The following is a 24,136-nucleotide window of genomic DNA, read 5'->3' on the forward strand; positions in this document are numbered from 1 at the left end:
GCCTAGAATGCAGCTAGCTTGCAACACCGTAAACAAAGGTAGGTACAAAGGTACGGTAGGCACTTAAGAACCAAGTTTGAAAGGACACTCGTAAAATTATGTCACTCTCGCGATAAATATTCATTAGATCGTGGTCGTGCGTGTTCAATACAAACTCTCTGCATGCATGCACTCAGAGTGTATTGAACACGCACGACCACGATCTAATGAATATTCATCGGCGAGAGTGACATAATTTTACGAGTATCCTTTCAAACTTGGTTCTTAAGTGCCTACCGGCTTGGTGAATAATATCGCGCGCCCTCTTTAGGCAAAAGTTGATATCAACGCTGATCAAGAGGCATCTACGTGAAGATCACGAAAAATGCTCTTATTTTATTAAAAAAAACAGCAAAGAGAATTCAACAAACGATCCATATGGTTCGGTAAGTGTTATAGAAAAAGTAGAAATCATAGCTATGATGTAAAGTCATAGTTATTTTAGTAAAAATGGTGTGAAAGATTCGCGTGCACCAGGTGCATATGAATCCTTCACACACGAGACGATTTGAAACCATGAGTGAGCGATAGGTACATATGGATGGGTACGGTGAATGCTACTATGCTACCCTCGCTATACGCTAGCTAGATCTAGAGCGATCGTCGAGGGGCAGCTCGATCGGGCAGGCCGGCCCACACTCAGGCACTGACGTATTTCTGCTGCCGTGCAGCTCGCAGGTATTCTTTTTTCATTTAATGAGCCGCTTTATAGCTGAATAAACCTTTTAATCGCGCCACTTACTGTGGTTAAAAGCTTCCAACTTTTCAGCTAAGCTTTATACTCGTGACTTTAGGCTAGACCCCTTTTTATTTTATGTTTGCATGTCGATGTGGGTGCGTGCATGTCGACATGTCGGAAACATTGAAAATCCTTCATATGTCGACATCAATGTCGATATGAGGCCTATCGACAACAGCACTACCTCGTACACAGACGGCTCGCTATCGTGCAGCCACCATTAGGGGACTTGCAATTTAAAATCCCCCCGTCGGGGCTCTTCAAATTTTGTCTTTAATGACTAAAAATTTTTAAAATTAATGGATCCAAAATGCAAATTAATATTCCCTCTTGGCATTAATTGCTGAAAACCGGAGAAAAATCAAGTTAAAAGGAAAAAACAGTGACTTTTTAATACCTCGGCTGTCGCGAAAATTCTCTTCCCCGTTTTATCCGATCTTAAGTACATAAACATATGGCCATTGAGTCCCCTGTACAGATCGCGCTAGAACTTCGGTCTCTGTATTTGGTGAGTGAAGCCAACGGAGTTCAGCTGAACAACCAACATAACAGAGACCGAAGCTTTTGGTCTACTACCTACGTAGGTTACTCTAGCCTAGCCAGGAGGCTTCTAGAGAGTAAAAATCATTTACGGTACTAACGTGAGCTTACTCTCATACGAAGCTAGGTCTTCCTGGTCATTGACCCACACGTCGGAAGCCAAAACCTGAAACTTTCACCCCTGAGATTTCTACTTTCCTTCTAAAAGATCTAGCCCTAAATCATGTACATGGCATAAAACTTCATGTCTGACATTTCTACACTCTCGTTATTTTTTTAACAAGAATTCATCAAAAAAAAATGAGAAAAATATTGTGAAAAGACGGAAAAGACTTGCTCGATGTTTACGCCGCCATCTTGCTTCCTATTGTTCTTCGCCAACGTTACAGAGTGTAGAAATGGCAAAAAGAAGCTGCTGAAAACTGCTTATCTAAAAAAAAAAAAAAGGAGAGCCAATGGAGTAAATTAGAGTCAAAAGGGGCCTAAGCTTTCGATCCTAGCAGAATCTTCGTCGGAGGCAAAATGACCATTTTGCCTCCGACGAAGATTCTGCTAGGATCGAAAGCTTAGGCCCCTTTTGACTCTAGAGTGTAGAAATGTCGGACATGAAGTTTTATGTCATGTACATGATTTAGGGCTAGATCTTTTAGAAGGAAAGTAGATATCTCGGGGGTGAAAGTTTCAGGTTTTGGCTTCCGTCGTGTGGGTCAATGACCAGGAAGACCTGGCTTCGTATGAGAGTAAGCTTAAGTTAGTAAATGATTTTTACTCTCTAGAAGCCGCCTGGCTACTCTAGACTGGAGGCGTCTGGGGTGTAAATTCATCTACCCACGTAGGTCACTCCCATAACGCTTGGTTTTCCTTTTTATGCCTCTCTGTAGCGGAGATGGTTGCCCGTTTTGAATCTAGACCTAAATCACCAATTTTATTTTTTTGTTTTTCGCCCAAAGTCATGTACATGGGTAGCCAGGAGGCTTCTAGAGAGTAAAAATCATTTATTGACGTAACTTACTCTCATACAAAGCCAGGGCTTCTATTCTATTCATGTGCGTGTAGGCAGCCAAAACCTGAAACTTTCGCCCCCGAGATTTCTACTTTCTCTCTAAAAGATCTAGCCCTAAATCATGTACATGGGATACAACTTCATTTCCGACATTTCTATGCTATGGATTTTATTTTTAGACAAGAATTCTTTAAAAAAATGACAAAAATATCAAGAAAAGAATACATGTTCAAAAGAGTGTGAAATACTTTGGTATTTTTTTCTCCTATCCAATGTTTTCATTAATAATTATGTTTGGGGTAAGTTGGAATGTTCCAACTAGCCCCTTCAATTTTGTTCGAACTAACCCCGGAGGCCTATTTGATGTTTATAAGCTTACAGCACAAAAAAGGGACTTCACCATGGTATATTAATAACCTCATTTTGTATCATAACACAACTTACATTCATGACATTCCGTGTTGTCTCACCCCTTTCCCTTTTTTGTATCAGTCCCAAAATTGGTGATTTAAAACCAGATGCCAATTCCTCACACTCATTCACTACAGAATCCAAAACATCGCAAATGTAAATTGCGCATGCGCGCAGGGATCGCAGCTAAAGATTATGAATATTCATGAGTATTTATACATTAGGATCGTTTCGTATCTCGATTTAAAGAAATACTCTGGAATATTCATGCAGCTTGACCATCGACCCCTGCATATGCACAATTTGCATTGTTTTGGAATCAGCAGTGAATTGATACGTGTGAGGAATTGGCAGCTGGCTTTAAATCACTGATTTTGAGACAGATACAAGATGAGACTGCAAGGAATGTACATGTAAGTTGAGTAATGATAGATTAAGCATACACGCACAATTTTACACACTTTTCATTGTGTGTATGATTATCTCTAAAACAACAAATGAAAGTGTGTATTAAAACTTGTGTTGTGTAACATCAGTTACCGTGAAAATGCCCATAAGGTCTTTTTTGACATGTGTTGTGTTTAATAACAGGAAGCGACACAGTTTGTCATTCGGGAGTGTGAGAGCGAGTTTTGCTACCTGAAGGTTCAGGTAGGTGTAGTGGTAGTGAAGTGTAGTGGAGCCTACACGGACCCAAACCTGAGGTACAGTGTATAGTGGGTAGGCCTACTTGCCCTGCTCAAACAAAATGTAAATGGCCTGAATTAAGACTAATCATTTCGGCCAGAAAATATGGTTAAGACTGTCAATTTGGGAGATTCATTAACATACGATAAGGGATATGTGTTTTTGAGGCTTTGAATTAGACTACAAATCTTGAACTTGTATTCTTTCTGAATCTTACCTCAATTCTTATTTTCAAAAACTTATTTTGAAAACATTGTTCGAGGTGAGATTCTAACCTCCGTCAACAGAACAGAGCAAACTCATAATAGGGCATTGTACGCCACACAAGTTGAGCTGACCGAAGTGTTGGATATTATGCTCTATGGTTTTCCATAAATATTCATGAGGCGTAGTCTGACCACACTTATCCCCCTCCCCTATCACTAAAATTCAACAAAACATTGCACATTCACAAGAATTTTGTCTTACTCACCCAACCCCCAATCCCCCATTCCCAGAAAAGGACTTAAAAAAATCACCTCTTTATTGATCAATGATATAAATCCTATAAACAAAGGCAATAAACATAAGACCCAGGTTATCAGTTCTTAACGAACAAGATACAAGGTGACAATAACATACAATATTTATGTGAACATAAACATGATCATGCAAAAATAAACAAACATAAGCATCTAGACATTTAAATAACAGAGACGTGAATGAAATGCGCACTTTGAAAAAAAAAATATTAGGAGTATGAGTATTGAATGCACACTACAAAATTTGAGTAATGAATTGATTAATCATGAATTATACAAGCCAGATAGATTCCGGTACGTTTTACAAAGTAATGGTCATAAATCTAGAATTCATCCAAACATACATTCGGCTATACAAAGGAAAAGGATAAAGGATGAATGACGGTATGAGAGAAGTGGCAAGAATGAGGACATGGCAAAACTTGAAATTTCTCACACATGTTAATGGTAAGATAATACAGTAAATTCTCAGCTAAATTAATCCGGATGGTAGCACATTTCGAGGGGGGGGGGTTGCATTCAAGTCCTTATGATGTAAGCATGAGGAGGGGTTTACAGTTTACATGAGGGGGGGTTTACGGGGTTTACGGACCCACTTTTTCTAGAAAGTAAACTGTTGAAAGTCAAAGACCTGTATTTACTACAGTTAGGGCACTTCATGTATAGTTATAATAATAATGCACTTCCCCATATTTTTGATGCCATGTTCCCTAAAAATCAATTTTATCATAACTACCCCACGAGACACTCTGACGAACTTCACATCCCACTTTACAGAACTTTATTGGCCAAAAATACATTCCTATTCAACGGTCCTAAATTCTGGAACTCACTCGCTAATAATGTTAAAGACAGTGTCTCCTTGAATTCATTCAAACGTAAACTCAAACGTATCCTGCTTAATTCCTATAATTCTTCGCAACGGAACTAACACTTCATTATCTTGATTATAATCCTTACATTTTTCACTTTTATTTTATCTTTTTTCATCTATATTGTCCAGTCATATCCTTTGTTATTTCACCAGATCAAGCTGGTTCATGGTCAGCCCTTTCCCATTCTTAGTTATACTCCTTTTTAAAAACTAGTTGTCTTGTACTGTCCTGTCTCTTGTTTTGTCTTGTCTTCTACGTCTTGTCATCCCCTCTCTCTGTTTTTTTTCCTGTCTTGCGCAACATATCCTTTACAACGAAGACCTCTTTGTGTGAAAAGCTTTGCATTTGTTCAGTTTTTATGTTTCCGTCAATATGATTTCTTTTTCTCTTTTTCTTTCCTGTAATACATGCATGTACGCATATAGTAAGTCAACTATAATTTCTTCTTTTCCAAGGGGGATCCACAATTTCACAAGCTTTGCTTTTTAGTGGATCCCCCTCATTTCCATATTCATTTATGCTCTGTATTATACTGGTTTTTTTTACGAAGTAAGAATGCCCTTCTGTAAAATTGTATTTGATTTGTATTGTTTTATATTACTTTGTATTATGTTTTGAATGGAAATGAAATAAAAGAATTGAATTGAAAAAATTGAACAGTCAAATTGAAATCACTAATGGTTGAGATATAAGGAAATAAGTGTGTCAAATTCAGTAGTAGTAACCTAAAGAATTTCCATTATTTTGGTAAAACAATTCTATGCATATCTTCATTGATAGTTCAGTGAGCAGACTTTGTATTTTATTGCATGAAATTATGTTTATTCAATTTTTTCCTCCAAGAACTAAAATGTTCAGATTGGCAACTGATTTATTGCATTAGATATTACTTGACACGTCATTCACACATATATGAAAAAATTAATTATTTATGATTTAAAGTATAATTAATAAAGTAAAGTGGGGATGTGACATCATCAGCACACATAATGAATATTCATGATAATGTGCATATCATAACTTTCACAAAATACTGCTAAACTTTAAAATTTTGTTATTTGTTAACAGATTTTGATGAAATTTGCAGCGATTGACTGTGAAGTTTACTGTATTTATTTTTAGCCTGGAGTTTAAAAATGACTGGTGATCCTTTCTTGTGGTAAATGATTAAATGTTACTTAGCGCTTAAGAAAATGTCACCTGTAATTCTTAAATTTGCTCTTGTACGACAAGCTTAATGAAACGTCCCCCCCCCATATATACGTGTACATACATTTTCAAAATGTAAGCAGCAATCCATGGAATAAGAGACTGCTTGTTGTCTCACCTGCGAAGCAGAGTGAGACTATAGGCGCCGCTTTTCCAACGGCGGCGGTGGCGTCAACATCAAATCTTAACCTGAGGTTAAGTTTTTGAAATGACGTCATAACTTAGAAAGTATATGGACCTAGTTAATGAAACTTGGCCATAAGGTTAATCAAGTATTACTGAACATCCTATTAAAGTTTCATGTCACATGACCAAGGTCAACGGTCATTTAGGGTCAATGAACTTAGACCATGTTGGAGGAATCAACATCGAAATCTTAACCTGAGGTTAAGTTTTTGAAATGTCATCATAACTTAGAAAATATATGGACCTAGTTCATGAAACTTGGACATAAGGTTATTCAAGTATCACTGAACATCCTGCATGAGTTTCACGTCACATGACCAAGGTCAAAGGTCATTTAGGGTCAATGAACTTTGGCCAAATTGGAGATATCTGTTGAATTCCCATCATAACTTTGAAAGTTTATGGATCTGATTCATGACACTTGGATATAATAGCATTCAAGCATCACTGAACATTTTGTGCAAGTTTCAGGTCTCATGATTAAGGTCAAAGGTCATTTAGGGTCAATGAACTTTGGCCGAATCGGGGGTATCTGTTGAATTACCATCATAACTTTGAAAGTTTATTGGTCTAGTTCATTAAACTTGGACATTAGAGTAATCAAGTATCATTGAACATCCTGTGCACGTTTCAGGTCACATGACCAAGGTCAAAGGTCAATGAACTTTGGCCGAATTGGGTGTTTCTGTTGAATTACCATCATAACTTTGAAAGTTTATGGATCTGATTCATGAAACTTGTACATGGGAGTAATCAAATATCACTGAACATCCTGTTTGAGTTTCAGGTTACTTGATCAAGGTCAAAGGTCATGTAAGGTCAATGAACTTTGGCCATGTTGGGGCTTTTTGTTGAATAACCATCATATCTCTGTAAGTTTATTGGTCTAGTTCATAAAAAGTGGACATAAGAGTAACCATGTATCACTGAACATCTTATGCGAGTTAGAGAAGTATTCAAAGTCAGCACTGCTGCTATATTAAACCGCGTGATGCAGGTGAGACGGCCAGAGGCATTCCACTTGTTAATCCTTTTTAGAGGAGCAGAGTTATCACATATTGACATAAGAGTTTAAAATAGATTTGTTGTCCATAAATGCATGATGGCATATATTAAAAGAATATAAAGTGATTCTAGGGATATTTGTTATTTATTTTTTCAATACATACAATTATTGACAGACAATCAATGTATGATTCTGAAAGAAACTCTAAATTCAGTGCCTGAGAGGGTTTATTAGACATTGCTGTCCAAACTCTAAAGATATACAAATATATCAGGCTACATTGCCAGTCCAACCGAGGATCAATAATTCCTACATGTACCATGCTTTCAAATGAAATGCCTGATACATTTGTTTCAAGGAGAATCCAACCTAATTTAAATCTTGTTTTTAGAGAAAAAAACATCAGACATGTTGATAGGTGGAAGTTTGAGCAGTATCGGACAAACATTAAGAAAGATATGAATTTTAAAAAGTCGTAAATATTGGTAATCACCTCCCCTATGGAAACTTCAAATTGGCCGCATATGTGATGTCATAGCGAGGTAAGGCAAGGACTTTTCTTTCATGTACTTTAATGTATTAAATTGCTAAAATGTAATTTTTTCCAAAAGTTTTACTTCAAATTATGTTTTTCTTTCATGAGGATATCAAACAATATACTACCCAAGTTACTCCCGCAGGGGAATGGGTACTGAGGAGAAAACCAAAAATAATAATTAAGTACATGGTCTATGGGGAAAGTTGTCCTTGCCCCTTGTCATAATTTACTTACCAAGTTGCCAATTTGAAATCTACATAGTCTTAGGGATCTCAATTTTAAAGCAGCCATGACTTTCTTATCGCTTGTCCAATTATTTCAACTTTCACCATTGTCTTTTATTTATTTTTATCCTTTCCAACACCGCATTTTATGACCAAGGCTGGATTCCCCTTTAACCTGTAGACCTAGTTCTCCTTTCCAACACCACATTCTATGACTAAGGCTGGATTCCTCTTTAACTTGTAGACCTTGTCCTTCTTACTTACCAATTCTTACTTTATCGGACATAGTCCTATTAAACTAGTCATAGGCCTGTCAAACTAATGCTAGTCAGTCCATGGGTAGGCTGCGCACAGCTTATACCCGACTGCAGTTAATGAGAGGTACGCATCGCTGCAGTTGCATTAAAGCGGTTTCAAGATAATTTTGTAAGCATGCAGGCTAATTTATTTTTAAGACTCTTGTATTGGACTTTGATTCACCTTATTATGCTAATTTACCATCAATTTAGGTGTCCTGTATAAAAGGTCGTCATGCAATTATATTTTGTGCATGATAATCTAGACCCAATTCTACACTGACTTTTCAGATTGTCCGTAAATAATTTGAACGAGATATCTGGATCGATGATCCGGTTAAGTCAGGGAGCATGCGCAGTTCAACATTGAGAGAACATACATGTATATGTATCGAGGATGAGCATGCGCAGTTCTCCTGAACGTATATCGAAAAATATACGAAGCTGGAAGAAAACTATACAGAGCTATTTTCAGTGATGTTTTTCCTATTGAAATTATACTTTGTCACATGATCACGAATTGACCAGTCGTTTATCTATAATACTCATGAATATTCATAAGAAGGATATGATTTAAAACAAGTACAGGGCGCCGTTTCATAAAGCTGTTCGTACGTTTAGAGCGAGTTTAAGAATAACTGGTGATCCTTTCTTGTGGTAGAAGGTATTGGCGATGGTTTAGTACTTAAGAAAGGATCACCAGTCGTTCTTAAAAGTCGCTCATTACAAACAGCTTTATGAAACGGCCCTGGGGTACAATAATTAACAAGTGACCTATTAGAACACCGATCTAGAAAAAAACTCTTTTTAACATACATGCCTAATTCCAGTATTTGTTTAATAAAATTAAATGAAGAGTTTCAAAGATAAAATAAAACCAGTCTAATTGTTTTTTTTCTAAGATTTTTACATTTGTAAAAAAAAAGAATCAAGGTTTACATGGTGGATGCTAGAGAAAGGGTATCTCCCAATAATCTAAACAAGACAATCTCTACAAACAAGAAGTTGCATTGTGGCAGTTACATGTTCACAGATGTCTTTGCATCATATCAAATTTGTAGCACTAATGAAGTCAATTACACCCTGCCATATTAAATTATGCTTTGTGAAAAACTCAGTGACTGGATTGCCAACATTAATGAAAACAATACATTATATGATGTACATGTACTAATGATGTTACAAGTGTTAAAAGCAAGAGTTTTGTTTCCACATGGTAATGTGTCTTTCCATTGTCTGGCCAACATTACTGATAGGTTCGAACTTGCTTCTCTTCCTCTGTTTTCCTCTACAAGCATATTGACAGTAAATTTTGTTAGCCCAAATTCATTCTCACTCCAGCAGATGTAAAGACCATTCATATCTTTAGTAATGTCAGTAATGAGAAGAGCATGATTGGGAAGAATAGATACCCCTTCTTGAAAGGTGTCTTCAATAGAGCGTGGTTGCCGCCCATGAAAGGTCACTGACCAATGAATTAAGTTGGATGTGACAATTGGGCAAGGAAGCTCGATCAATGTTTCACCAACAAATGAGAGCAAAGTTTGATTGGGACTAGTGCACAGTTGCAGCTTACAGGCAAAGGTATCAGAAGCTACCAAGTCAAGCAAATTAGAATTGACATTAAGTGAAGGTTTTTCACATACTACTGGTTTATACAAGTATGATTTTTGATGAAATTCATGAACTGCTATGACAAGGTTGCAATCACATGACCAAGGGTTATTTTGTAAATTCACCATTACTGCTTTCAAAGAGAATACTAGGGACCCATGATCAAGGTTGACAAGTTTGTTACCCTCAAGATTGATATCAGTGAGGAATGTCTGATGTTGTAAGGCACCCAATTCAAAGAAAACGATTCTGTTGTACCCAAGATCCAGAAACCAGAACTGTTGATGCTTGTCAAATGAATCTCTAGTGATACTGGTTATTTTATTCTTAGAAAAGTACAGCGTGTATGCCTTACTATTTTGTGGCAGGCAATGCTTTGGGACTAAAGTGAATGAATTATTGGACAAGTTAAGGGCTTCCAGATTTTTCATAGACAGCACTGGACAATGTATCCCAAGTTCATTTGAGGAGAGATTGATTGTTATGAGATTAGGAAATTCAAAAATGGGAGTTGGAGTCATGTTACTAAGGAAGAATCCTTGAAAGGCAAAATTTTCATGAAGGTCTAAATATTCCACCATTTTAAAATCTTGCAATATCTGTATAGATATATTTGAAAATGGTATGCCATAAAGACCTACACCCTGGAGACCCTGTATTCCTGAAAATGCCTGATTCATAGTTAATCTCAAAGGATTTTCCCCAAGTCTGAGAAATTTGAGCTTTTCTAAATGTGAAAATACCCCAGACGGAAGGTATACAAGATGATTTCTCTCTAGTTTCAGTCTTTGGATATTTTGTAATCCAGCAAAGGCTAAAGGAGCAATATTAGTTATGTGGTTATCATCTAAATCAAGATAAAGGAGTGAAGATGCAGAATTGAAAGTAAAATTGGGTATTGAGGCAATCTGATTTCTGCTCAAGTAAAGCCCCATTAATGCAGGTGAAATGTTAATCTGCTTGAAATCTTTCAAGTTGTTGTTGCATGCCAAAATATTGCTTCCAGATATTAAGCTTGAATTTGAAATTCCAATGCCATTATTGTTAATGTTCATATGGACTTGTTTGGGCACTGCAGAAAATATGTCTGTTATCATGTTGTCTTCAACATCAATATAAACAAGTGCCCTTTGCTCAAGTAGATAATCTAAGTTAAAGCGGGTCATTTGATTATGACTGATGCGGAGACTTTGAAGAGAGCGCAAGTTCAGCATTGTGAAATGTATTTCTACTATGAAATTAAATGATAAATCCAAAGTCCTTAGATTTCTTAGATTTGAAAAGTCTTGTGGATTGATTGCAGTTAGTCTGTTGTGACTAATATAGAGCTTAGAGAGTGAAAACAAAGAAGCAAGAAATGCAAGGTCAGAAATTTCATTTTTGGTAAGGTTCAGAGTAGTAAGAATTGGTGTAGAGGCAAAGGTTGAATTATCTATGGTGTGAAGTATGTTGCCAGACAAATCTAGTTTTTGTAGTCTTAGCAAAGCAGTGAAGCTAGATAAGATGGACAACCTATTATTGCTGAGGTTGAGAGTAACAAGTTGAGATGAGCCTGTTAGATATCTATCATCCCACAATGTCAAATAGTTGTTACAGAGCAGTAGCCAATTTAGTCCAGTCAAATTTGTAAAGTTTGTAATGTTTCTTATTTGATTCCCACACAGGTTTACATATCTTAAGTTTTGATGACCATTGGCATCAAATTGTAAATTTGTAATCCTATTAGATCCAGCATAAAGTGATTTCAGCAGAGGAAAATGAAGGATGGGGACAGTTACCAGTTTATTACTATATACATTAAGAAATTTTACTTTAGAATGATTTGTTTCATGATAGATGTCCATTGCTAGCAAGCTGTTATGGTTAAGAAGGAGACTTAATGATGTCAGGCAGTAAGAATCGTATATGAAATGAATAATTTCATTGTCTCTTAAATCAATTGTATTTATATTTGGAATGTTGGTGAATGCTGGCTTAGCTACAAAATGCAAGTTGTTTTCTTGTAATGAGATGTACTCGATATGAGGCATATTCCTGAGAGGAGAGGCATCCATGATGACATTTCCTCGAAGGTTGATTGTTTCAAGAGACGGTAGCTTAGTGAAGACAAATTCACCGATGCTTCGTACGTGGTTGTATTCCAGGAAAAGTGTCTTGAGGTTCATCATTGTTTGTAGTTTGTCCAGGTATTCAATGTTATTGAATGATATATCAAGGGATGATATAGCTTTAGGATATAAAAGCATTGTTGTTGATAAGTCAGAGATATAATTTCCTTTAAGAGATAACTCTGATGTTATGAATTGAATTTGCGGTAGTTTGTTGAGTCTATTGTATTCCATTTCAAGTATTGGAATGTGAACTTCTGATCCAGGACTAACAGTCCAGTGTTGCCATTCTGCAAAGTAATTGCGGTTGACAGATATTTGATGAATGAGAGGCAGTGAACCAAGATATGGAATAATCTGAAGAAAATTGGAATCTAGCACCACAAATACAAGTCTTGGAACATCATCGAAAACATTTTTTTCAATGTAGCTTAGGTGGTTGTTGGAAAGAAGAAGTGAAACCATTTCTCCATGGCAGGGAAATGACCCTCTTTTCAATGTGGTGATGAAGTTTCTACTTAAGTCAAGCCGGCCGACATTGCAAGGGAGGTTTATTGGAACTTCTTCAAGATTGCTCTCAGTGCATTCCACATTGACCACATATCCTTTCTGCTCACAGTCACAGAGAGTTAAACATTGCCAACAGTGTGTTCTTCCAAACAAGAATAAGACATAAAATAAGAGATACATCCTGATTCTATTAGATGTACATCTGGAAAATGGAATTCATGCAATAGTTGTCATGTGTCCTTTCCTGCAGTTGAATGGCTTTGTTGAATTTTTTGTTCCTTCTCTCATGAAGAATTAAGAACAAATGAAGCAAACATTTCAAATTTCTTCCAGTTTTATAAACTTATTGCCAATTAAGATGGTTATGTAAGCCTTTGCGTGGGAGTTTAATGAATACCCACACCCCTTTGCAACTGGGAGCAGGAAATGAAAGTTCCATCGTTGAAAATTAATGAGCATTCTTTGAGTCAACATGTGAATATTACCTAATATATTTCCTCTGAATGAAACCTTTCATCTTTCTAGGAATTATGTAATTTTTCTTCATCTCTCTCACTTTTTTTGTATGTTTTGTTGGCTGCCCAGCGCGCTGGAAGGCACACTGAGCATTCACTTGGATGGATTGATAAGGATGGCTGTTTCTCATCAACCATTTCACAACAAAAAGGTGAACCTGACATAGAAAGCAAATTCATGCCTCAAGGCATGTTAGTAGGGCCAGGTACAAGTGTTACCCTTGCAAAGTGATGATGGAATATGTTCATGTTGATGACGTCATTTGCATATTTCTTCTGATTGATTCATAAGAACAAAGGGGAACTTGATGCCATTTTCATAATTTTATTTTGATGGTAATTAGCATGTAGGTTGTTCAAGTGAGGAAAATTAGCATGTGACATCATCAAATCTCATTTGGTTAAGCAGCCTATGTTCAGTACAAACTGAATTATGAAAATCTAAAAATGAGCAAAGTCTAAACATCTAATTTTTATGAATCATTTAATATATTGCTCATTTGATCTTCTCCATTTATTCAAATCAGCTTGTTGCAATGGCCTTTGCGTTATGACCAACGAACGTAGAGGTCAGCAACACACAAGCGTGTTGCTCTAAGGAAGGTCAACTCAATACGCGCATGCAGCTGAGCTGCGCGCTCATTTACCGGTAATTATCCATGCCAACGAAATCAAACGCCGATCAAATACATCAACAAATTAGTAGCGATCACGAAAACAATATGAAAGGATATGACTACAACGATGTAGAAAATAACATTAAAACTTATGTTGGGGAATATAATGTACATACATTTAAAAATATACATTGATATTTAAAACTTTACAAATATAAGTTTTAGAAGCTAAAATCATTACCAAATTGGTGATTGTTGTTATCAGCGATTTTACCAGACGGCTGTATTAGGTGATTTGCACCGAGACAATTTTGTGACCACTCGCAAAGCATTTCGGGATTGAATATGACCACCTTGTTTTCTCTGAGCTCTTCGCTAAACCCATCATCACTCTATTGCTTAAGCTACGTATGTTACGTCGTCTGCTTAGCCTTAGCTCTCAACCTAGTATAGCACTGGTACTTGTTGTGCTAGGCGGAACACGACGACCAACCCGGTCGACCATCATTTATGCGCAACCCATAGGCCTTGACTCATTGATTTTTTTTTAAATATATAAATAAAGAACCGGTAGCAATGCCAATGGGTATGAAAAAAATTGATTCACGTAAACTGAGATCTCATACTGCTCAAGATCTAAGGTAGATGTAGATTATTAATGATTGGATGCTGATTGGATGTAGATCTAGATTTATAGGTTTTGGGAAAATGCTGAAAAGAAATGATAACATTATTTGTTTTCATTTCTTTTCAGTATTTTCCCAAAACTTCTCAATCTAGATCTACATCCAATCATTAATAAGTGAAGTCTACATCTAACTTTGAACTAGATCTAACTAGACAAAGAGCTTTGAACAGTCTTGATCTGTTTGTCAATGTTCCACACTGGATATCTAACTTATCTAAGTAGATCTAGCACTAGTAGAATCCACTTAGACTTGTTTTTTGGTAGGAGATAGGCAAGAAGCAAAAAAAATATTAATAATGATAAACTCAACAGACGGATTTCACTTGTCAACTATAGGACGACTAACGTTAGACCTATAGTCTAGACCATAATCAAGGGTTTGCCCATGCAAGCTGCAAGGCTCTGTTTGGTCCAACTAAGGTCAGTTTGGGCTAGGTTAGGATGTTTTTAGTCTGTACAGGGTAAATTCCTTGAGTCTAGATCTAGAAGATTTTATGGTTGACAAGTTACAGTTAGGCCTAAACATAAAATCCGTAAAATTCACTTTAGATAATGCATACATCACGACAAGCTCAGTCACTTTACTCTATGGCTTTTGAATTTCTAAAAAAAAAATTGTACGCGTTTTGCCAAGCCCAAGCCAGGCCCAGGAGAATTTAAAATTTGCAATAATCATGATAAACAATGTAAAACTCTATAAAACATTTATTGCAGAAAATCAATGGTCAAATTAAGATATGGATGCTGTCTTCAAAATCAACTTCTGTCTCGAGAAACTAATCCGATAGCCCCCAGCCCTATAAGACCCTGCTGGATGATTGGGAAGGTATTTACCTCACGTCAAAGCTGTCGGATCATATCAATCCAGTTCTCAAGGCAATACACTGGCTGCCTCAAGACTTAAATACAGAGGTCTATCCTTTGTCTTTAAAGGACAAGTCCACCCCAACAAAAACTTGATTTGAATAAAAAGAGAAAAATTCAACAAGCATAACACTAAAAATTTCATCAAAATCGGATGTAAACTTAGAAGTTATGACATTTTAAAGTTTCGCTTTATTTCACAAAAACAGTTATATGAACGAGCCAGTTACATCCAAATGAGAGAGTTGATGACATCACTCACTCACTATTTCTTTTGTATTTTATTATATGAAATATGAAATATTTTGATTTTCTTGTCATTGTCATGTGAAATGAAGTTTCATTCCTCCCTAAACACATGGAATTCCATTATTTTAACATTTTGTGCTTCAGGCAAGGAGGTCCTAATCATCAAATTCGTAAAAATTGAAATATTGTATACTTCAAACAATAAAAAACAAAAGAAATAGTGAGTGAGTGACATCATCGACTCTCTCATTTGGATGTAACTGGCTCGTTCATATAACTATTTTGTTAAAAATAAGCGAAACTTTGAAATGTCATAACTTTCTTATTTTACATCCGATTTTGATGAAATCTTCAGCATTGTGTTTGTCTGATTTTTCTCTATTGATTCAAATCAACATTTTTCTGAGGTGGACTTGACCTTAAAACTAGAACAAACCAGACACCAGTGTACCCATCATATCTCCTGGAGGGGAAGAGATCATGTAGACCAGGGCTCTGTGTCTTACAAAGAGTTATGATTGATCCAATCAATTGTATCTATGGAAATCTAGTATTGTCATAATATTTTCAACAGGAATTTTGCAAAATTTCCTCTGTAAGCAAAAGAGAACACACCAAATTGGTAAGAAGTCAATGAATTTATGAATATACATCATATCTAAAAAAAGATTTGAACAAACATGCATTGTATATGTTGATTTTGCTGGCTTTCCATAGACTAGTTCAGGAAATGTAAACCAGTTTGAGTGAAGAGGTTCTGGGATGACCGATCTTTTTTCGGTTACAGGCCCTTGTTTATGAAATTCACTCCCATCAAAAATGGAGACTTGCAATTCACCAGAACTCTTCCACATCAAATTTAAGACTCACCTTATGAAGCTAGTGTTTGCCTAACTATCGTGGGGTTAGTTTTTATTTATGATATCCAACTTGAGGGTCATTATTGACAGATCTATATATGTGCTATGTAAATCGAAGATTATTATTATTGCGTACATGTATATATAGGATGCAAATGTTGGTCCCGTGTGTAGGAGTGTCACAACCTATGCACGTCAAAACCAATACACTATTCGTCAAAGAGTATGGTGTTCACCCGGTGTATTGCACCTGCCGGTCCCGGCAAAATTCAGGTCATGTCTATCTTGGCGTTCATATGCCACAATAATCAATATAATGATTGTGGGCATTAACGGAAAGACAAAAGATATGACTGCATGTAGCTGTTGCTAAACTCAAAGGTCCGAATTCACAAAGGTGGTTTTGAAAACCCACAGTTGAATCCATGGTTTATGCAGATTTCCTTAATAATTTATACTTATTTTACCACGTGTTTAAATTTTTTTATTTATGAGTCCATCGTTTTAATAATAAGTTCACTTTTCACACAGTGGACTCCTGAATAAAATGGCGTATCTAACCATGGTAACAATCGTCAGTTTGGCTCACTGTGACAAAAGCGCGCATCAGCATTGGACATGTTTTATGTACGCGCTAAATTAAGCGTAATTTATACAGGAAATCTGCATAAACCATGGATTCAACCATGGGTTTTAGAAACCACCTTTGTGAATTCGGGCCAAAGTGTATTCATTCTCTCTTCCATCAGGTCCATTTCAGCCCTCTTACGAGCTGATGAAACGTTTCTATGGACTCTATAAACAAGCTACTGAGGGTCCATGCCATCAGGCCAAGCCAGCATTTTGGAACGTTGTACAGACACAGAAGTGGTAAGTACATGGTGTAAGACTTGACCAAGTCCACATAGGGTAGACCTGGCTGAAATTGATATGATTTGAACAGACAAACAGAACACTGATATTGGACAAGGGATAACAAATCTATGACTTTTCAAAACTTTACATTATTTTGTTAAAAGAGTTACATGTATATGCATGTCTTCATTTAATTCAATTCAACTTCAATCTATTGTCCACATGGGAAATTGTTTTGCTCACATAAACATTTGTAATAAATCATAGATATATCACATGCATAGATACAATTATACAAAATTGCATAAGAAAGCAACGAATAGAAAGGGAATTCTCCAGGATAATGTTAAAGTTTTTCCAATTAAAAGTAAAGAGTATACAATGAGCAAGTAAATTATGTCGTATCCCCACTTATTGTTTTGTATTTTATCATATGAAATTACATGTACATGTAATCAATTTTTTCCACCAAGAATGAAAAAGAATTGGAGTGACAACTGATTAAATGCATAACATAATTTCGTTACAAAGGAGACATACACACAATGTATAAAAATATGAAATGAATATGATTTCATGTAATAACATAAGAAAAAGGAAAGTGGAGTCATGGCATCATCAGCCTATCTAATGAGTATTCATGATTGTGTGCAATAGACTATTTTCACAAAACATTGCTAACCTTGAAATTCAATACTCAGTTTTGAATTTTGATAATTTTTTTAGTGTTTTGCTGTATGAATAATACTTCAAATTTACTGCCTGGAGTACCCCTGTAAACACAACACATGATTAAGACTTTGCAAAATAATTTGGCTGAATTATTTTTTCGCAAAAATCTATTCATCAAGTCATAGATGAGTGACCAGTGAGTTTTTACTTTTAAAAGATTACAGGAGATATTTTAAGAGTAAATTTTAGCATTTCTTGTCATTAACTACATTGAATAAGCTCACTCAACCTCGGCATTGAAAACAAACTTGAAATTTTACAGCAGTTGACAACATCTGTTTTAAACCCCTTTTTCATCAAGTCATAGATGAATGACCAGTGAGTTTTTACTTTTAAAAGATTACAGGAGATATTTTAAGAGTAAATTTTAGCATTTCTTGTCATTAACTACATTGAATAAGCTCACTCAACCTCGGCATTGAAAACAAACTTGAAATTTTACAGCAGTTGACAACATCTGTTTTAAATCCCTTTTTCTTTATAATATGAATTGATTTAGTGATTTTGAATTCAGTATGACTTACATCTGAACATTTACCTAAAGTATGTTCATTTATCCATGGAAAACCAAAGTACATTTATTGTTGGGATAGGTGCAACAGTGAATGATAAATAATCAAAGTATCTTAACATGTACCCCAAAATGAATTGACTTCAAAAACTTTGAAAATGACTCATGTGACTTGAAGAGCAGCATTTTTGTTCATCTTATAAAGTACTCACTCAGGAATTATTTTATGAATTGATTTGTTTTGCAGAAGTTATTAAATAAATAAATAAATTTTTCGAAATTATTTCACATTTAAGAATCAAAGGCTACAAAATGGTGTTTTGCTGATTTCGGCAAGAATCTAAATGTTTACACAGTATGAACGCCAATTGGAATTACTGTAATGGACAAAGTACAAGATATTCTTAACCCGTTGCCAACGGGAGCCGGATATATACGGTTCCCTAAAACTTATTCATGTACGGGAGCCGTATATAGTCGGTTCCGCAAAGGCTATTACTCGCATCCATTTGCAGGCTTTAAAAATACAATTTCATACTATGTTTCTGCCTTTTCTGTGTTATAATTACAATGTCCATTAATTAAACTACACATTCCAGAAAGTCATACGTTTTTACCTTTTGTTTCTATAGTTTATAAAGCATTATAAAACGAGTTATGCTTCGAAGAGAGTCCAATATTGGCGTACAGTGGGCATTGCCACGATGGAAGCTTGATTTCAACGATTTTCAGTTTCGCAGAACCACGTATATACCGTAATCAATAAAAGTGAGGGAAAACAATGGGAGCAGCAAAATGCAACCAAAAACGCACGCAGAGCTGCGTGCGTGCGCTGATATGATCAACGATAGATCGAAAACGATCGATACTTTATAAGATTGCTTGTGAGGTATCAAAAAGTCCGGGGTTCGATCCCGGCCGCGGCACCTATGCCGTGAGCAAGGCATTTAATCTACAATGCTCTTTTTATCCTGCTTTTCAAAGAAATGAAAATGCTATATGCATTACTGCTAACTAGGTGTGCACTTCTTTTTTTAAAAAAAATGGCGCCGTTGATAAAATATAGGAAGAAGAAAAATCATGGTTTCAGTTTATAACACATCGATTTTTGTTTTCTTCTTTCATTTAGGTGCATTATTTTGCCTCTTGAAAATGGCTGTCATAATATTCAACTTCATGAACTGATCAAGCTAGATCAAACTAGAAGAGAGTACACGACTTTAAGTTGATATCGATTTCTATAATCCTAAACAAAAAGTGTATACAGCTGGCTATTGAGAATACCTCGGATCGTACGTACACTCTATTTTGTTCTAACGATACGGATGTGGTAATTGATGGAGGCATGGCCCCTTTCCTTTGAAAATCACAAAAGGGCATCCAGCGAAGGTCGATAAAGTTGCCACTTACTAACAATGTAAAAGAGTGACTTGAAAGGGAAGGATGTACGGATGAATTCACACTTTGTCAGTTTGGTTTAACACCAAAGAGTGATAAACGCCGTGACATAGGCATAATCATGCTAATGAAGACTAATATGTGTTATTTACGATGTACAAAGTATATGAAGCATGTTTTATCCATATCAGTAATCTCATATGAATTTTCGAAAAAAATCTAAGGTTTCCCAATTGATTTTATTCTGATTGAGTATGTTATCGTGGTTTGGTTTGACCTGCATATAAAAAAAATTTGATGCTATAGGAATCCAGAGCATGGAGTAAATATGCATTCCATGGATATATTATTCTAGAAGATAGAGGGAATGAAAAGCAGAATATATTAAAATAAAATATTTATGTTTATGTCTGCAAACAGGCCTATAATGCTTTTCACGGAACAAATGATGTAAGCCGGGTAATGAATAAGTAGAGCGCCTTGATCACAATGTTTAGTGGATATTATATGAATTATTAATCATTATCATCATGCGGCTCGTTTAATTTTTTTTAATTGCTTGTTAGAAGGGTGCGAGAAAAACGGCATAAAGCATATTGTGATTCCATATACGTCCATTCAGTTATTTTTTTCATTTTTGGCCGTACTCCATAGAATATAACAGACGTTCAACTTTGATAAAGATAAATATGAGATAAAGCAATCAGTACATGAATTGATTAATAAAGACAATTAATTAATTAATTAGAGATAATATATATCACTTAATATGAGCTGGAATATGATATTTAGGCAGGCGAGAATGGCCTTTCTATGTATCTCTTTTGAAGCACGCTCTTCCTCTTACAGTTCTCTAATTAACTCGTTATATTTGTATTTTCATCGGAGCTCTTATGAATTGTTGGCTACAAGGAAAAAGGAAGTGGAGAAATAAAACATAAGAATTATTTTAATACATCGAAATTCTGTAAAGGTGAATGTACGGGTGAGAAATTATATACACTTACGACATTTTAGAATTATACTTTGGCAATGAAGGTTATTATTTTCAGAGTCCTTTTTCATCTTGACGAAATTGGATATTAAAACAAACTGAACGCAGGAAATAATAATTTCCGAACGGAAAGTTCCTAAAATGTTAATCAAATCATATATTGTCCGAAAATTTGACAGTGAGTGTGGCGAAACAAATGGGGGGGGGGGTTAAGTGATGGAATATAATTTATATGCACTAGAATAAAAAAAAGGGTATAAAATAGTAATGGTGTAACTTGGGTTGCGATTTCATTGCTGACCTCTATTTCTCCCCCCCCCCTTTGCTTGTCAGAAAAAAGTAAAGAAAAAGTAGCGCATTTATAGTCCCCTCCACCAAGAATTCCTTGGTTCACCGCCGATCTCTGACAACTAGAATACCAGCAAAACCGAAAATGTCTTTCTGGTCACACTCATTTTTTTCCATTTTAAATTGACCAACATATACTTAAGTTATTTTTTCTTGCATTTTCCATGAATTACTAATCATTTGTTGATCATTAAATCCTTTGCACATAAATGTCAAGAAAATAACCACACACGTTCTAAACTAGTGAAATAAACTGAGAATTGAGTAAGTTCACAATAAATAAAACGGTTTGCAGGGACTTATTGTATATTCTTGGATAATGAAAGAAAGGCAGAATGTCTTGTTTTTAATACAATTTTAATTACTAGAATCATTTGATACATAATATTCATTTTTTTACACAAATACATGGCAACGTCTCCGTTGGATTTTGAATTAAGGAAATAATTTGGAGGTTTTTGTTGAACATTTCTCGACGACGTATAAAATCTAGAAATCATTTGAAATTGATTATGGGCCGAATATGCCGGGCACCTATCCTAATGTAGGTTCTATTTTTTAGTATGGGTTTGGCTTGGAGGGCCGGGTTTGGACATATTTCTGTGATGACGAGAATATACTCAGAAGGGAAAAAAGTAGAGAGAGGGCCGGGGGGCACGGAACGGGAGATGAAGAAGAGAGAGAGAGCATAACCCACTTGTCTGCGCAGTGTTGTAGTACATTTTTTTCGATTAAAAGCGCCTCGTATGAAATTGAACCCTCTCCCCCTGCGTAAGCTACTGATTGAATAGAAGGGAAAAAAGTAAAGGGAAAATAGAGGAGAGAGAGAATATAAGTAGAGGTTGACTAGAGGTAAGGGGATTAGAGAGAGTAGAGGGGATGGCATTCATGACAATAACAATAATATTTTTCAATCGAATTAAACTAATTTTTTTTATTCTTTACATGTAAAATATTCAAATGTTTACATAATATCAATGATAACAATTATAAACATATGTTGTTTGAAGGTTTGCATGGTGGCATGTACAATTGCTGATGTGGTTTACGGTACACCATGTGGAGTGTTATAGAAGCAGTGGATAGAAGAGAAGGAAGTGGATAGGCGAGAAAGTGGAGATTTGAGAATAGAGTATTCTTTCTTGAGAATAGTCCTGAAAAGGACTGTAAACCAGAAGGAATGTTGAGTGAGAACAGCTTGAGTAGTAGAGCTGATGAGGAGATGCTGGCTTGCGTCGGCGAGTAGAGATGATGAGTAGTAGAGAGACTCTAGTCTCTCTACTACTCATTAGTCTCTCATTAGTCTCTCTACTACTCATCATCTCTACTCGCCGACGCAAGCCAGCATCTCCTCATCAGCTCTACTACTCAAGCTGTTCTCACTCAACATTCCTTCTGGTTTACAGTCCTTTTCAGGACTATTCTCAAGAAAGAATACTCTATTCTCAAATCTCCACTTTCTCGCCTATCCACTTCCTTCTCTTCTTCTATCCACTGCTTCTATAACACTCCACATGGTGTACCGTAAACCACATCAGCAATTATAAACATTACTATCAACACTAACAATGATAATAACAAATAATAAAAGAAAATATAACAATCGGATAATAAAAAAATAATAATATTGATAATAATAACAACAATGGTTAAGATTATGAATATAATAATGATAAGACAAAGAAAAAGATAAAATAAAAAAGCAGACGAAACAGAAAAAAAGATGAAGGGAGAAGATAATGGTGATCATGGGGGATGGGGTAGGCTAACTTAAGTAATTGGATGATAAATGATAAATAATCTTCATAATAATTGTCGTATACCACCTTGCAAATTTTAATCGAGAAGATTATGATTTCTTGTTCAGAAAGTATTACTTGTATGCATATAACGATATTTTGAAGATTCATGTTTTGGGGGGGCATACTTTTAAAAGGAAATATCATATTCTTCATTTTTTTTCATTTTGCATGAAGAGAAAAACAGAGAGAACAAAATTAAGCAAAATAGGACGACGGGAGTAAAAGAATGAGAATAGGTATAAAGAGAAAATAAGACGACGAAGAAAAAAAGGCGAAAAAGAAGCACAAGCAAATTCATAACAAGAATAAATAGAAGGGAAAAAGAAAGAGAAAACTTAGGAGATGGAGGTGTAGGATTACACAGTTATCAGTGAAGAAGAAGAAGGAGGAAGAGAAAATGAAAAGGGAGCATTATAAAAAAGGAAGAAAAACAAGGAGGATTTCATTTGCAAGAGGAAACAAAGCAAGACTATATCAAGGGAGAAGGGGGGGGGGGGGATCTATAAATAGGAAGTATAAGAACAAAAAGATGAGACAGAGATCGAACAAAAGAAGAAAGGAAATGAGGATGATAAGATAAGAAGAATATCGAAAAAAAAGAATATGAGAAGAAAAGAAATGAGAATAATAATTTTGATGATAATAAGAAGATCGAAAAAGAAGAAAAGGAAGAAGAAAGGAAGGGAGAATATTATGATAATAGTAACATTATGAGAATATTATGATATAGTAATATCGAAAAAGAAGAAGTCCAAGAAGAACTTCAAAACCCACATCACCAACAATACATTCTCAAAGAAGTCACTCTGTACGGAATAATTATAGCACTGGAGCGACAGGTGAGCTCTGAACTCCGTGCAGCCAAAACAGGAAATGAACTACGCATGCGCGAAAACTATCGATCGATCAATTCATCATCGTGGATCGCACACACGCTTTTGTAATCAACGATACAGCTCGCACGCACGGAACAATGGAGCTGTTCGAACTTGACATGGCCGGCTGATTAATCTCGTTTGGGGTGTTAGAACCTATTCTACTATGCCGTCGCGAACGGGTTAAGATATCTGCTGGTATTCTGTTAATATTTGTGTTCAACATCAAATATTTACCTGGAGTAGAAGAAGAGGTAAAGTACAAAGAAGTTTAAGCTATGTCAGATTATACCCTGGCTCTTGTATTTATGGTTCAAATGTG

General features: G+C 35.7%; 1 protein-coding gene across 1 annotated transcript in view; it reads left to right on the plus strand.

Annotated features, from left to right (window-relative positions):
• Positions 1-24,136, plus strand: part of LOC121412001 (acyl-CoA-binding domain-containing protein 5A-like) — a 65,297-nt gene that overhangs the window by 29,944 nt on the left and 11,217 nt on the right. Inside the window, exons 4-6 of the mRNA XM_041604915.1 lie at positions 794-800; positions 5,843-5,847; positions 17,048-17,169. Of these exons, the coding sequence (XP_041460849.1) occupies positions 794-800; positions 5,843-5,847; positions 17,048-17,169 (134 nt within the window). The remainder of the gene's footprint in view (positions 1-793; positions 801-5,842; positions 5,848-17,047; positions 17,170-24,136) is intronic.

The sequence above is a fragment of the Lytechinus variegatus genome, chromosome 3 (assembly GCF_018143015.1).
Source record: "Lytechinus variegatus isolate NC3 chromosome 3, Lvar_3.0, whole genome shotgun sequence".
NCBI lineage: Eukaryota > Metazoa > Echinodermata > Echinoidea > Temnopleuroida > Toxopneustidae > Lytechinus > Lytechinus variegatus.